At 46.2% G+C, this 15522-nt stretch overlaps 1 protein-coding gene across 1 annotated transcript in view; it reads left to right on the top strand.

Moving 5' to 3' along the window:
* ERGIC1 (endoplasmic reticulum-golgi intermediate compartment 1) overlaps positions 1-15522 on the top strand; it is a 244021-nt gene that overhangs the window by 165250 nt on the left and 63249 nt on the right. Inside the window, exons 8-9 of the mRNA XM_063928069.1 lie at positions 2693-2793; positions 3236-3358. Coding sequence (XP_063784139.1) covers positions 2693-2793; positions 3236-3358 — 224 coding nt within the window. The remainder of the gene's footprint in view (positions 1-2692; positions 2794-3235; positions 3359-15522) is intronic.

Genomic DNA, 15522 nt, shown 5'->3' with positions numbered 1-15522 from the left:
ATGTAACAAAGGCAGTATCATTATATAATAGGGTGAAAAAGGCCACAAGGGCAGATACACTGTAGATAAAGGAGTAGGGTACCCCAGTATACAAGGTAGTAATGTGAGGCTCCTGTATACTGACACAGAAGACTCATCTATGAAATAAAGTTATTTAAGACTTATTCATATCTGTATTGAACACTTTGATACAGCATTCAGTGATGTAAAATGCGAACATTTGTGGTATGCGCCACCTTACATCACCCTTGCACTCCAGGGTCCCTTGTAGAGGATTATGGGGTCTATGTACTATTCCTTGAAGAGAAATAAAGTGGAGACAGGGGCTGGTTGGTCGGTACTTTATCTCCATTCCACTTTATCTCTCTCCAAGGCTTCGTACATAGGGCATAATTCAGACCTGATCAGAGCAGCAAATATGTTGGCTAAAGGGCAAAACCATGTGCACTGCAGGTGAGGCAAATGTAACGTGCAGAGAGAGTTAGATTTGGGTGGGTTATAGTGTTTCTGTGCAGGGTAAATACTAGCTGCTTTATTTTTACACTGCAATTTAGATTTCAGTTTGAACACACCACACCCAAATCTAAAGGCCCATATAGACGGGGCCGATGCAGGAGAGATGTGTGCTGAGCAAACCGCTCAGCACACATCTCTCCCGCCGCTCAGCACAGCGCGATCTGTGCTGAGCGTGCGGGGGGGGGGGGGGGCGCTCACTTCACTCAGCGAGTGAAGTGAGCAACCCGCTAGATTGGCCTGTCTAGTCAGATTGCTTAGAATATCGCTCGGTGAGTAACCCCCTTTACGCTCTCTGCACATGTTATATATGCCCCCCCCCCCCCCCTCCCCTGCAGTGCACATGGTTTTGCCCATTAGCTAACAAATTTGCTGCTGCGATCAGGTCTGAATTAAGCCCATAGACCCATGTGTACCTTAGTACCCCCATCTGTTGGCACCTTTTGACTACAAGTGAATGACAATAATATTACCCTGAGCACAGGGAACACGGATACAGTAGATGATGAAAATTGAGTACAACAAAGTGGAAGACTTGTTACGCTGTGAAGGAAATACATACAGAATATTAGCTTCCTCCAACACCACCAGAAGCCAATAGAAAGCTCGCCATTATTCTGGGATTCTTTACAACCTAGCACAGATTTCTATGCCTGCCAATTCTTTTTCTACGTACTTCAGTTCTATATTGTACATGTAAGGAATGATCACTTAAATTACTTTGTGTGTTGAAGTTTCAGACTCATTCTGTGCTGCTTTAATCAATGCCACCATTGATGGGCTCTCAACTCTAGATCTCAAGTACCACCATCAGGTCATGTTTGGATCTCTTTAATCATACACAGTCAAGTTTAATCTTTTGCTGGCTCGGTAATTACCCCCATCTTTTTCCACAGACAGAAGTGCTCAAAACATGATCTGTTGGGAAACTTGAGGGTTGGTTGAGAACCACTGCCTCAGTTGATCTAAAATAGTCAACAGAGTTGCTTAAATACTCTGTCATACTTACACTGGTTAAAAATCATGCCGGCATCTCTTGTCCAGTATATTAACATGCCATCTCTTACTGTCATGGGTTAAGGGAACAATCATGGCGGTCCTGTTGATTTGCCATCTTCAGAGGTTTATACAATTTGTTCTCATCCATCTGCTGGACCAGGGATTATGTCTTTTAGTAAACCACTTTTTACCTGGTGAGTTCACTAGTCACAAAGTCACTTGTCCATCCTTCCTGGGTCATATGTCAGAGGTGTCACACCCTGATTCCCCCACTCCATCGTGGAGCTATTATATAGAAGTGGTGCTCTTTAGATTATTATAATGTTTTATAGTAACCAGCACTGGTGCATCTTGACAAGTAGAAATATAAATAGATTTTTAAAAATCCCTCAAGAGAAAAGGCCAGTGTATTCTATAGTTTTCAGCTCTGCAAAGTCTTAAATGAACAGAAAGTTCTGAGCTGAACAAAGTGGCAAATGTCTGGATGTGAGCTGGAGAAAGTTTGTCCAAATTGTCTGATGGCCACATCACTGTAGAACACATCAATTGGCTCTATTCTTCAGGTGCTACTCTGACATTTGTAATGAATTGCAAACTTTCTCTTACAATGTAAACATGATTGCAATATTCCAGTGCTCCATGGAGTTCATGTTTCCCAAGAAAATATCTTTACACATTTTCCAACTTTTATTTTGATTGTGAATAGCAGGGTAACTCAACTCAGTTGTTATGGTGATGTGCTGATGCTTTTTTAAATTTGTTTACCCCTATCATTTTACTAAGATTGTTCAAAGATCTAATTGTGGATTAGAACAATTAGCATGTATCTATCTAGTGCTGGTCAGCCAATGACTGCAAATGTCTGGGTGCTGTGATTTTTAGTTTGTGTTCACTTGTTAGCAATGTTACATACACTGGACAACCGCCAATGCCTCTCTCCACTCAGCAGCACCGCTTGCAGCTAAGAATGTATGCTGGTTTATTTTTTATTATGGCAGAGTCCTTGTACATGCCATGTTTTCATTTGTTTACTTGCAGTGAATCACGTTTGTGTGTCTTGTTTGATCTAGTGCATGTTCAACAATGTGATACATGTGATCATGACTGTAGCTTCCAATCACGCACAGATGAATATAATGACATTTTATTGATTTTTCTCTGGCCTTTATTACTTACACAGCTCTGGCTTCCCATGATTACATCTTAAAGATCGTTCCAACCGTATATGAAGACTCGAATGGCAAGCAGAGGTTTAGTTACCAGTACACCGTAGCTAATAAGGTAGGTCTGTCTGCAGAATGATGGCTGGCAGTGTGGTTGGCAAAACGAAGTATGTGATCTAAAAGCATGATGTAAGTTTTATTAAACTGCACAGAAGGTTGTTGCCAGCAGACTGGAGACTGAAAGGCAGACTTCCTAAAGAAAATAAAGAATTCCAGCATAGTTATATAATTCAAGTGCAATGTAATCCTCAGATAACCATAGAAGGCCTGGGTTATTTACATAATCACGAGTCGCGCTGAGACTGTATACAGTTCTATTGCTTCTGCTGCCTTCTACATGCAGATTGATTTACCTATAAAAGGTGATGACAATCCGTATCAGTGCTGTACAAATCGTGTGTGCAGAGGACTACTAAGCTATATAATAGAGCAAGATGTTTCTGTGTAGCTCTGTAATCGATTTCAATCCTTATTAAACTGCCTTTCTATAAATCATCTAGGAATATGTAGCATACAGCCACACAGGAAGAATTATCCCTGCCATCTGGTTTCGGTATGATCTCAGCCCCATCACAGTGAAATACACAGAGAGGCGGCAACCCATGTATAGATTCATAACCACGGTGAGTATTTGTCGCCCACCATCTAGCGTCTAATTACAGGGAGGAGCATCCATCATTTTACGCTAATTATGCATAGCTTGAGGCATTTGCTAAAAGGTTGTTTTGACTTTTGAGGTTTATTAACCCAAAGATATAAGTGGTTGGATTTCTACTTGTATAAATGCTTAAAATACCGTTTCAAGTCAGTCGTTAGATTGTTACGGTCAAAGATTTTTTTGTTTTGTTGACCTGTATATACAAGTCAAGCCCAAATGATCTAGAAAAGATATATTCTTTATTTCTCCTTCTAACTAGTTCTAAGTGAGCCTACTCTTTTACAGCTCTTTGGCAAACTAATAGTATGCTGTTACCAATGAACCATCAATCATTACAATCTTTGTATAAAATGTATTTATAACAAAAATATGTTCTCTTCAGATGTTCATTATTCTGACTTTTTTATTGATGCACAAAATAGTGTCTTTGTATATATTTGTTGACAGCCTCTTTTAAAACATCAATTTAGTAGTGAAATTTTGTCCATTAAGTAACTAGTTTAGAGGCAGAGGTGACCCAGAGAGATTAATATACATTTGAGAATATAAAAATATCCCTCTTAAGCAGAAGTTTTCATGACACAATTACATTTCAATTTGAAGGGTATTTAAACATGTTGGAGCCAGGATTGAATGGATCCTGTCAATAGCGAGTCTCAGAGGTGAATGTCAATGCACAGAATCAGCAGATGCATAACTGAGAACAGGCAGAGTTGCCGAAATACTCTTTTGGAATAATGTTGAACTATAGAATGTTACTACATCTTGGTGCATCCATTCCCTCTCTCGAGACTTTGTCTGCATTCACAAATCTGTCAAGGTTTGGGTACTTTTACACAACTTGGAAAGTTTTACAGTTATTTTAACACAATACCTGAACTCTGCAAATGTAACCAGACCTTTTGCTGCAAAAGGTGGTCATTATATTCTCCTATACAGAGTAATTTACAAAATAACATACTCCCCGCACTCCTGGCTGATCAGCCATAAAATAAATAAAAAAAAATATATATGTATGTATGTGTATATATATATATATATATATATATATATATATATATATATATATAAAATGTGTGTGTGTCTAGATATATATAATACAGGTGTGTATGTATGTGCGTGTGTATGTATATATATACATGTGTGTGTGTGTGTGTGTATATATATATATATATATATATATATATATATGTGTGTGTATGTATATATATATATATATATATATATATATATATATATATATATATATTGGGATTTTAAATACCTACCGGTAAATCCCTTTCTCGTAGTCCATAAGGGATATTGGGGACACAGTACAATGGGTATAGACGGGGTCCAGAGGAGCCAGTGCACTTTAAATTTCTTCCACTGTACTGGCTCCTCCCCTCTATGCCCCCTCCCACAGGCAGTTATAGGTGAAACAGTGTCCGAAGGAGAATTGACATACTTAAGAGAAGGAACATAACGAGAAGTGTGGTGAGATTTATACACTAGCACACCATAACATAACTGGGCCAGCAACATCTGGCAACATGAACAGCAACGGCTGAACAGGTAACACTGAATAGAGAACCTGCAGAAAGTCACCGCACAGAGGCGGGCGCCAAATATCCCTTATGGACTACGAGAAAAGGATTTACTGGTAGGTATTTAAAATCCTATTTTCTCAAGCATCCATAAAGGATATTGGGGACAGGTTAGTACGATGGGCATGTCCCAAAGCTTCCAGAATGGGCAGGAACATGCGGAGACATCTGCAGCACCACCTGCCCGAACTGGGTATCCTCTTTGGCCACGGCATCAAACTTGTAGAACTTCACAAAGGTGTTCTTCCCTGACCAGGTAATGGCTCGGCATAGTTGTAAGGCCGAGACTTCACGGGCAGCCGCCCAGGAAGAGCCCACCGATCTAGTAGAGTGGGGCTTTAGAGACTTAGGAACAGGTAAGGCTGCCGACACATAGGCCAACGAGCAATGGACTGCTTTGAAGCAGGCCAAACCTTCCTCTGCGCATCATAGAGCACGAACAAGGAATCAGTCTTTCTGATCCGAGCTGTACGCTTGACATAGATCTTCAAGGCACGAACAGCATCCAATGCCTCCGCAAGAGCAGAAGCGTCAGAACAGTACTGAACCACAGTAGGTTGATTTAGATGAAATGCGGAAACAACCTTCGGCAGGAACTGCTGTCTAGTCCGGAGCTCCGCTCTGTCCTCGTAAAAGACCAAATACAGACTTTTATACGATAAGGCCCCCAATTCTGAGACATGTCTAGCAGAAGCCAGGGCCGTCTTCCACGTGGGGAACTTGTCTTCTACTGTCATCAGAGGTTCAAACCAGGAGGACTGTACAAATCATAATACCACATCCAAATCCCAAGGAACCATAGGCGGCACAAACGGAGGTTGGATGTGAAGCACCCCTTGCAAGAAGGTCTGAACTTCAGGCAGTATAGCCAACTTCTTTTGGAAGAAGATTGAATAAGCTGGAATTTGAACCTTAATGGATCCCAGACATAAGCCTTGAGCCACTCCAGTCTGCAGGAAACTAAGAAATCTTCCCAAGTGAAAATCGGCAGATGGATATTTGCGTTCCTCGCACCAGGAGACATATCTCTGCCAGATATTATGATAGTGTTTTGACGTCACAGGTTTTCTGGATTGCACCATAGTGGCAATGACCTTTTTGGAAAGTCCCTTGTGAGCTAGGATGTACCGCTCAACTTTCATGCCATCAAACAAAGCCGCCGTAAGTCCGGGTAGACGAACGGTCCTTGTTGAAGATGATCTCTTCTAAGCGGTAGAGGCCAAGGGTCTTCGGACATGTCCAGAAGATCCGCGTACCATGCTTTCCGGGCCCAATCCAGTGCAAGCAGAATTGCTTGTACTCCTTGTTATTGGATCCTCTTGAGCACCTTTGGGATCAATGGAATCGGAGGAAATATGTAGACCAGCTGGTAAGGCCAAGGCGACGTCGGTGCATCCACTGCGCACGCCTGAGGGTCTCTGGTTCACGAGCAATAGGAGCAAAGTTTCTTGTTAAGGCGAGACGCCATCATGTCGATCTGGGGGCAACCCCACCGGTCGATGATCTGTTGATACACTTGAGGATGTAGGTTCCACTCCCGTGGGTGGAGATCGTGGTGACTCAGGAAGTCTGCTTCCCAATTCTCTATTCCCAGAATGAAGATTGCGAACAGTGCTAGTGCATTTCTTTCCGCCCAGAGGAGTATTCTTGATACTTTTCGCATGCAGGCCCTGCTTTTTGTCCCTCCTTGTTGATTGATGTACACCACAGCCGTGGCGTTGTCCGACTGTACCTGGATTGCTTGATCTCGGAGCAGAAGGGAGGCCTTAATCAGGGCATTGTAGATAGCCCGAAGTTCCAGGATGTTGATCGGAAGTAGGGCCTCTTGGGCAGACCACCTGCCCTGGAACTGCAGCCCTTGGGTGACAGCTCCCCATCCTCTCAGACTCATCCGTCGTGAGGAGAATCCAATCCTGAATTCCGAAGCGTCGACTTTCCCGGAGATTGGAAGACTGCAGCCACCACAGGAGTTAAATACTGGCCCGGGTGACAGTTGAATCATCCGGTGCATGTGAAGTTGGGAACCGGACCACTTGTTCAGGAGGCTACCATCGTTTGGAACCAAACGAGGCTACCATCTTTCCCAACAATCTTATGCAAAGATGAATGGTGACTCGAGTCGGTTGGAGAACCATGCAAACCATTTCCTGGAGAGTTCTCACTTTGTCCTCTGGGAGGAACACTTTCTGCGCTACAGTATCCAGTAGCATTCCCAGAAACAGGAGCCACTGAGATGGCTCCAGGTGGGACTCCTGTAAATTGAGGAGCCACCCGTGGTGTGACAGAAGGTGTATAGTGCGATCTATATGGAGCAGTAGGAGCTCCCTGGAACTCTTTTATCAGGAGATCGTCCAGGTAAGGGACCACGTCGACCCCCTGGACCCGGAGCTTGAACATCATTTCCACCATCACCTTCGTGAACACACTCAGAGCTGTAGATCTGCCAAAGAGTAATGCCTGGAACTGGTAGTGATCGTTCAGCAGGGCGAACCTCAGGTAGGCCTGATGAGGAGGCCAATTTGGTATATGGAGGTAGGCGTCCTTGATATCCAGGGACACTAGGAATTCCTGACGTTTCCTGCGATCACTGCTCTCAAAGATTCCATCTTGAATTTGAAAACCTTTAGGTAAGGATTCAAGGACTTCAGATTCAAAATTGGCCTCACAGACCCGTCTGGTTTTGGCACAACGAACAGACTGGAGTAGTAACCTTGTCCTTGCTGTTACAGGGGTACTGGAACAATGACTTGGGACTGGACCAACTTGGTGATGACCTGTAGTAGTGTAATACGCATATTTTCCAAAGCTGGTAAGCTTGATTTGAAAAATCGTTGGGGAGAAGCACCGTCAAACTCCAGCTTGTAACCTCCGGGAAATAAGGTCCTTTACCCAGGCGTCCTGGCAGGAACTTTCACAGATGTGGCTGAAGTAACGTAACCGGGCTCCCACCTCGAGATCCTCCCGGGGTGGACTGGTACCGTCATGCTGAGTTCTTTGCGTAAGCTGAACTGGTGCTCTGTTCTTGAGAGCCGGCAACGGCTGGTTTCTTAGGTTTACCCCTGGTGCCTCGAGCTGCATTTGATGCACCCTAGATCGAAATCTGGTGGACCGAAAGGACTGAGTAGACGGTCCCGGGTAGGTACGTCTAGCAGGCAGAGCCCCCGAGGGAAGTAAGGCGGATTTCCCAGCAGTAGCTTTGGAGATCCATGCATTCAATTTGCCTCTGAAGAGCCATTCACCTGTAAAGGGAAGAGATTCCACATTGTGTTTGGAGTCTGCTTCTGCAATCCACTGACACAGCCAAATGGCTCTGCGTGCTGACACAGCCATAGCAGTGGTTATAGCATTAATATTGCCAATCTCTTTTAGGGAGTTACAGAGGACTCTTGCCATGTCCTGAATCTGTTTTAGGAAAGTCACCGTAGTAACTAGGGTCACGCCACCCGAGAGACCCTCCTGAATTTGAGTAGCCCAGGAATGAATTGCATGTGTCACCCAGCAACCTGCAGTGACCAGTCTTTAAGATACAGTACACCTGCAGCAATGTAAATAGACTTCAGTGTGGCCTCAATTTTCCTATCCCACGGGTCGTTTACCGTAAAGGAGCTGGGATTACCGCCTTCTTAGAGAGGCAAGAGGCTGAGATGTCTACAGCCGGAGGTTCTTCCCAGAACTTTCTACCCTCCGGGGCAAAGGGGAATGTATGCAAAAAAAACGTTTTGACACCTGATATTTCTCTGACGTCCTAGTGGATGCTGGGAACTCCGTAAGGACCATGGGGAATAGCGGCTCCGCAGGAGTCTGGGCACATCTAAAGAAAGCTTTAGGATCACCTGGTGTGCACTGGCTCCTCCCCCTATGACCCTCCTCCAAGCCTCAGTTAGATTTCTGTGCCCGACCAGAAGGGTGCACACTAGGGGCTCTCCTGAGCTCTTTGTGAAAGTTTTAGTTTAGGTTTATTATTTTCAGTGAGACCTGCTGGCAACAGGCTCACTGCATCGTGGGACTAAGGGGAGAAGAAACGGACTCACCTGCGTGCAGAGTGGATCGGGTTTCTTAGGCTACTGGACATTAGCTCCAGAGGGACGATCACAGGTTCAGCCTGGATGGGTCCCGGAGCCGCGCCGCCGGCCCCCTTACAGAGCCAGAAGAGCGAAGAGGTCCGGTGAAATCGGCGGCAGAAGACGATCCTGTCTTCAGATAAGGTAGCGCACAGCACCGCAGCTGTGCGCCATTGCTCTCAGCACACTTCACACTCCGGTCACTGAGGGTGCAGGGCGCTGGGGGGGCAGCGCCCTGAGACGCAATAAATCGATAAAAACCTTATATGGCTAAAATAAATGCATCACATATAACTCCTGGGCTATATGGATGCATTTAACCCCTGCCAAAACATACAGAAAAACGGATGATAGGCTCCGCCCCTTTCTCGGCGTCCTTATCTCCTCAGCACACTGGCGCCATTTTCCCTCACAGCTCAGTTGGAGGGAAGCTCCCTGGCTCTCCCCTGCAGTCACTACACTACAGAAAGGGGTTAAAAAAGAGAGGGGGGCACAAATTAGGCGCAGTATAAACAATACAGCAGCTATAAAGGGAAAAACACTTATATAAGGTTATCCCTGTATATATATATATATATATAGCGCTCTGGTGTGTGCTGGCAAACTCTCCCTCTGTCTCCCCAAAGGGCTAGTGGGTCCTGTCCTCTATCAGAGCATTCCCTGTGTGTGTGCTGTGTGTCGGTACGTTTGTGTCGACATGTATGAGGAGAAAAATTATGTGGAGACGGAGTAGAGTGTCTGTAATAGTGTTGTCACCCCCTAGGGGGTCGACACCTGAGTGGATGTACTGTTGAAATTGCGTGACAGTGTCAGCTTTGTATAAAAGACAGTGGTTGACATGAGACAGCCGACTACTCAGCTTGTGCATGTCCAGACGTCTCATACAGGTGCTCTAAAGCGCCCGTTACCTCAGATACAGACGCCGACACGGATACTGACTCCTGTGTCGACGGTGAAGAGACAACCGTGATTTCCAATAGGGCCACTCATTGCATGATTGATGCAATGGAAAATGTTTACACTTTTCTGATAATATGAATACCACCAAAAAAAGGGGTATTATGTTTGGTGAGGAAAAACTTCCTGTAGTTTTCCTGAATCTGAAAAATAAAATGAGGTGTGTGATGATGCGTGGGTTTCCCCCCGATAACAATTGATAATTCTAAAAAGTTATTGGCAGTATACCTTTTCCCGCCAGAGGTTAGGGTGCGTTGGGAAACACCCCCTACAGGGGATAAGGCGCTCACACGCTTGTAAGAACAAGGGCTCTACCCTCTCTTGAGATGGCCGCCCTTAAGGATCCTGCTGATAAAAAGCAGGAGGGTATCCTAAAATGTATTTACACACATACTAGTGTTATACTGCGACCAGCAATCGCCTCAGCCTGGATGTGCAGTGCTGGGTTGGCGTGGTCGGATTCCCTGACTGGAAATATTGATATCCTAGATAAGGACAGTATATTATTGCCTATAGAGCAATTAAAAGATGCATTTCTATATATGCATGATGCACAGCGGAATATTTGCCGACTGGCATCAAGTATAAGTGCGTTGTATTCTACCAGTAAAGTGGTCAGGGATTCCAAACGGCATTTGGAAGTATTGCCTTAAAAAAGGGGATGTACCCTAGGTCGCCTCTCAAAATAAGACGCCGTATTATCAGGCGCAGTCCTGGTTGGCAAGCGGACAAAAGGGTTCCTCTTTTCTGCTCGTGACAGAGGGAGAGGAAAATGGCTGCAGAGATCAGCCAGTTCCCAGGAACAGAAACCCTTTTCCGCCTCTGCCAAGCCCTCAGTATGACGCTAGGGCTTTACAAGTTCAGGCACGGTGGGGGCCCGTTCTCAGTGAATTTCAGTGCGCAGTGGGCTCACTCGCAAGTAGACCCCTGGATCCTTCAGGTAATATTTCAGGGGTACAAATTGGAATTCGAGACGTATTCCCCTCGCCGTTTCCAAAAGTCTGTTTTACCGACGTCTCCCGCTGACAGGGAGGCAGTTTTGGAAGCCATTCACAAGCTGTATTCCCAGCAGGTGATAATTAAGGTACCCCTCCTGCAACAGGGAACGGGGTATTATTCCACACTATTGTGGTACCGAAGCCAGACGGCTCGGTGAGACCGATTTTAAAATCTAAAATCTTTGAACACTTACATACAGAGGTTCAAATTCAAAATTGAGTCACTCAGAGCAGTGATTGCAAACCTGGAAGAAGGGGACTACATGATGTCTCGGGACATCAAGGATGCTTACCTTCATGTCAAAATTTACCCTTCTCACCAAGGATATCTCAGGTTATGGTACAGAACTGTCACTATCAGTTCAGACGCTGCCGTAGGGAGGGTCCACGGCACCCCGGGTCTTTACTGAAGTAATGACCGAAATGATGATATTCCTTCGAAGGAAGGGAATTTTAGTTATCCTTTACTTGGACGATTCCCTGATAAGGGTAAGATCCAGGGAACAGTTGGAGATCGGTGTAGCACTATCTCAGGTAGTGTTGCGGCAGCACGATTGGATTCTCAATATTCCAGATTCGCAGCTGGTTCCGACGACTTGTCTTCTGTTCCTAGGGATGATCCTGGACACAGTCCAGAAAGAAGGTGTTTCTCCCGGAGGAAAAAGCCAGGGAGTTATCCGAGCTAGTCAGGAACCTCCTAAAACCAAACCAAGTCTCAGTGCATCAATGCACAAGGGTTCTGGGTAAAAATGGTGGCTTCCTACGAAGCAATCCCATTCGGCAGATTCCACGCAAGACTTTCCAGTGGAACCTACTGGACAAATGGTCCGGGTCGCATCTTCAGACGCATCAGCGGATAACCCTGTCACCAGGGACAAGGGTATCCCTCCTGTGGTGGTTGCAGAGTGCTCATCTTCTAGAGGGCCGCAGATTCGGCATTCAGGACTGGGTCCTGGTGACCACGGATGCCAGCCTGCGAGGCTGGGGAGCGGTCACACAGGGAAGGAATATCCAGGGCTTATGGTCAAGCCTGGAGACATCACTTCACATAAATATCCTGAAGCTAAGGGCCATTTACAATGCTCTAAGCTTAGCAAGACCTCTGCTTCAAGGTCAGCCGGTGTTGATCCAGTCGGACAACATTACGGCAGTCACCCACGTAAACAGACAGGGTGCCACAAGAAGCAGGAGGGCAATGGCAGAAGCTGCAAGGATTCTTCGCTGGGCGAAAAACCATGTGATAGCACTGTCAGCAGTTTTCATTCCGGGAGTGGACAACTGGGAAGCAGATTTCCTCAGCACGACCTCCACCCGGGAGAGTAGGGACTTCACCCAGAAGTCTTCCACATGATTATAAACCGTTGGGAAAAACTCGACAGGTATTGCGCCAGGTCAAGGGACCCTCAGGCAATAGCTGTAGATGCTCTGGTAACACCGTGGGTGTACCAATCAGTGTATGGGTTCCCTCCTCTGCCTCTCATACCCAAGGTACTGAGATTGATAAGATGGAGAGGAGTAAGCACTACAGTATATTAGTGGCTCCGGATTGGCCAAGAAGGACTTGGTAACCGGAACTTGAAGAGATGCTCACGGAGGATCCGTGGCCTCTACCTCTAAGAAGGGACCTGCTTCAGCGGGGACCTTGTCTGTTCCAAGACTTACCGCGGCTGCGTTTGACGGCATGGCGGTTGAACGCCGGATCCTGAAGGAAAAAGGCATTCCGGATGAAGTCATCCCTATCCTGATCAAGGCCGGGAAGGATGTAACCGCAAAACATTATCACCGCATTTGGCGAAAATATGTTGCGTGGTGCGAGGCCAGTAAGGCTCGACGGAGGAAATTCAACTGGGTCGATTCCTACATTTCCTGCAAACAGGAGTATCTATGGGCCTGAAATTGGGGTCCATTAAGGTTCAAATTTCGGCTCTGTCGATTTTCTTCCAAAAAAGAACTAGCTTCAGTCCCTGAAGTTCAGACGTTTGTTAAAGGGGTACTGCATATACAGACTCCTTTTGTGCCTTCAGTGGCACTTTGGGATCTCAAGGTGGTTTTTGGGTTCCAAAAGTCACATTGGTTTGACCCACTTAAATCTGTGGAGTTAAAATAGCTCACAGAAAAAGTGGTCATGCTGTTGGCTCTGGCCTGGGCCAGGCGCGTGTCAGAATTGGTGGCTTTATCCTGTAAAAGCACTTATCTGAGTTTCCATTCGGACAGGGCGGAATTGAGGACTCGTCCTCAGTTTCTCCCTAAGGTGGTTTCAGCGTTCACCTGAACCAAACCTATTGTGGTGCCTGCGGCTACTAGGGACTTGGAGGACTCCAAGTTGCTAGACGTTGTCAGGACCCGGAAAATATATGTTTCCAGGACGGCTGGAGTCAGGAAATCTGACTCGCTGTTTATCCTGTATGCACCCAACTAGCTGGGTGCTCCTGCTTCTAAGCAGACTATTGCTCGTTGGATTTGTAGTACAATTCAGCTTGCACATTCTGTGGCAGGCCTGCCACAGCCAAAAAAAAAAAAAAAAATCTGTAAATGCCCACTCCACAAGGAAGGTGGGCTCATCTTGGGCAGCTGCCAAGGGGTCTCGGCTTTACAACTTTGCCGAGCAGTTACTTGGTCAGGAGCAAATACGTTTGTAAAATTCTACAAATTTGATACCCTGGCTGAGGAGGACCGGGAGTTCTCTCATTGGGTGCTGCAGAGTCATCCGCACTCTCCCGCCCGTTTTGGGAGCTTTGGTATAATCCCCATGGTCCTTACGGAGTTCCCAGCATCCACTAGGACGTCAGAGAAAATAAGAATTTACTTACCGATAATTCTATTTCTCGTAGTCCGTAGTGGATGCTGGGCGCCCATCCCAAGTGCGGATTGTCTGCAATACTGGTACATAATTATTGTTACCAAAAAATTCGGGTTATTGCTGTAGTGAGCCATCTTTTCTAGAGGCTCCTCTATTATCATGCTGTTAACTGGGTTCAGATCACAAGTTGTACAGTGTGATTGGTGTGGCTGGTATGAGTCTTACCCGGGATTCAAAATCCTTCCTTATTGTGTACGCTCGTCCGGGCACAGTATCCTAACTGAGGCTTGGAGGAGGGTCATAGGGGGAGGAGCCAGTGCACACCAGGTGATCCTAAAGCTTTCTTTAGATGTGCCCAGACTCCTGCGGAGCCGCTATTCCCCATGGTCCTTACGGAGTTCCCAGCATCCACTACGGACTACGAGAAATAGAATTATCGGTAAGTAAATTCTTATTTTCTTAGCTGGATTCTTCCAGGATAGCTTAAATAAATCATCTAATTCTTTAGAATCAGGAAATGTGACTGTTTGTCTTGAGGAAGGAAAAACGACTGCTGATTCGCAGCGTCCTCTAGGGGGAGCTTTAGCGCATCCCTTATAGCTATAGTGAGGGGTTCAGTACCCTGTGCAGTAGTAGAATCCCCACCTAAGGGATCCACACCGTCCCCATCATCCTGTATATCATCATCAGAATCTGATAGAAGTGCAGGTAAAGCGCGTTTATGCGCACCTTTATTAGACGGGGGGGATTGGGAATATCAGCCCTGGCAGATAGATCTGCTACTGCTTTTTGCAGTTCTTGTGTTTTGTTGGCATTTGCAGTGAGCTGAGATGACATATCAGACATCATAGTTTTGAAAGCCCCCAGCCAGGTGGGCTCGTGACTCCCCCACATTGTCCTCAGCATTTTGTGAGGACTGACTACACTGCTCACATGATATGGAACCAGATGAAAGAGGGGAGAATCTGGCATTACATACACTGCATAACTTTTGTTTTACCATAATGAAAACACACAATACACATACAACACCGACTGATTACAATGCAAGCCTGCCCTATTGCATGTGAGAGGAGACGCAGAGGAAGAGAGGACACCAGCACACCCAACGCTGCACAGCCCCAGTGAGGCTGTCAGCGTTTTTACGTAAGTGAGAACTGCTTATATAATGTAATTCCCTCAGAGGAATAATATCTGTGCACAATTAGCGACTCTCCCCCTAATCAACTCCCTGTACCAGTGATCTAGCGTGTGACATTCTGGAGGAGCTGTGTGAGGCTGCTGCTGCTTATGCAGAGGAAGGTGCCAAAATGCCTCTGATGTAGCTCTGCCCCCCGTAATGGCGTCGGAGCTACCTATATATATTTATACTGGCCATGTCTCCTAACCATGCTGTAGCCTCACATGAACATTTAGCAAAGCCATCACTAGCCAGTCTCCCGCAGGGGCTATAGCGGGTCCCCCCCAGGAGGGACCCGTATGCCTCCCCCGTGCTTCTGCCGCACCAAGAACCGGGGGACCCCCCTAGCGGGGTCCCCGGTGTGTTCTCACCACCGACGATCACCTTCAAACAGTGTTACGGGTGTGCGGCGTGCTGCAGTTGTGACAGCCAAGGCGCAGTGCCCCGCTGAACAAACAACCCCTTAGGACGGTGGTCCTGCAGCGAAGAAGCGGCTCTGCACCTTGCGAGGCTGGTGACCCCCTGACTCCCACAGTGCAGGTGTGGT

The sequence above is a fragment of the Pseudophryne corroboree genome, chromosome 6, assembly GCF_028390025.1.
Source record: "Pseudophryne corroboree isolate aPseCor3 chromosome 6, aPseCor3.hap2, whole genome shotgun sequence".
In the NCBI taxonomy this organism is placed as follows: Eukaryota; Metazoa; Chordata; class Amphibia; order Anura; family Myobatrachidae; genus Pseudophryne; species Pseudophryne corroboree.
Note: the sequence above shows the minus strand (reverse complement) of the source record. Positions and strands in the feature narration are given on the sequence as shown.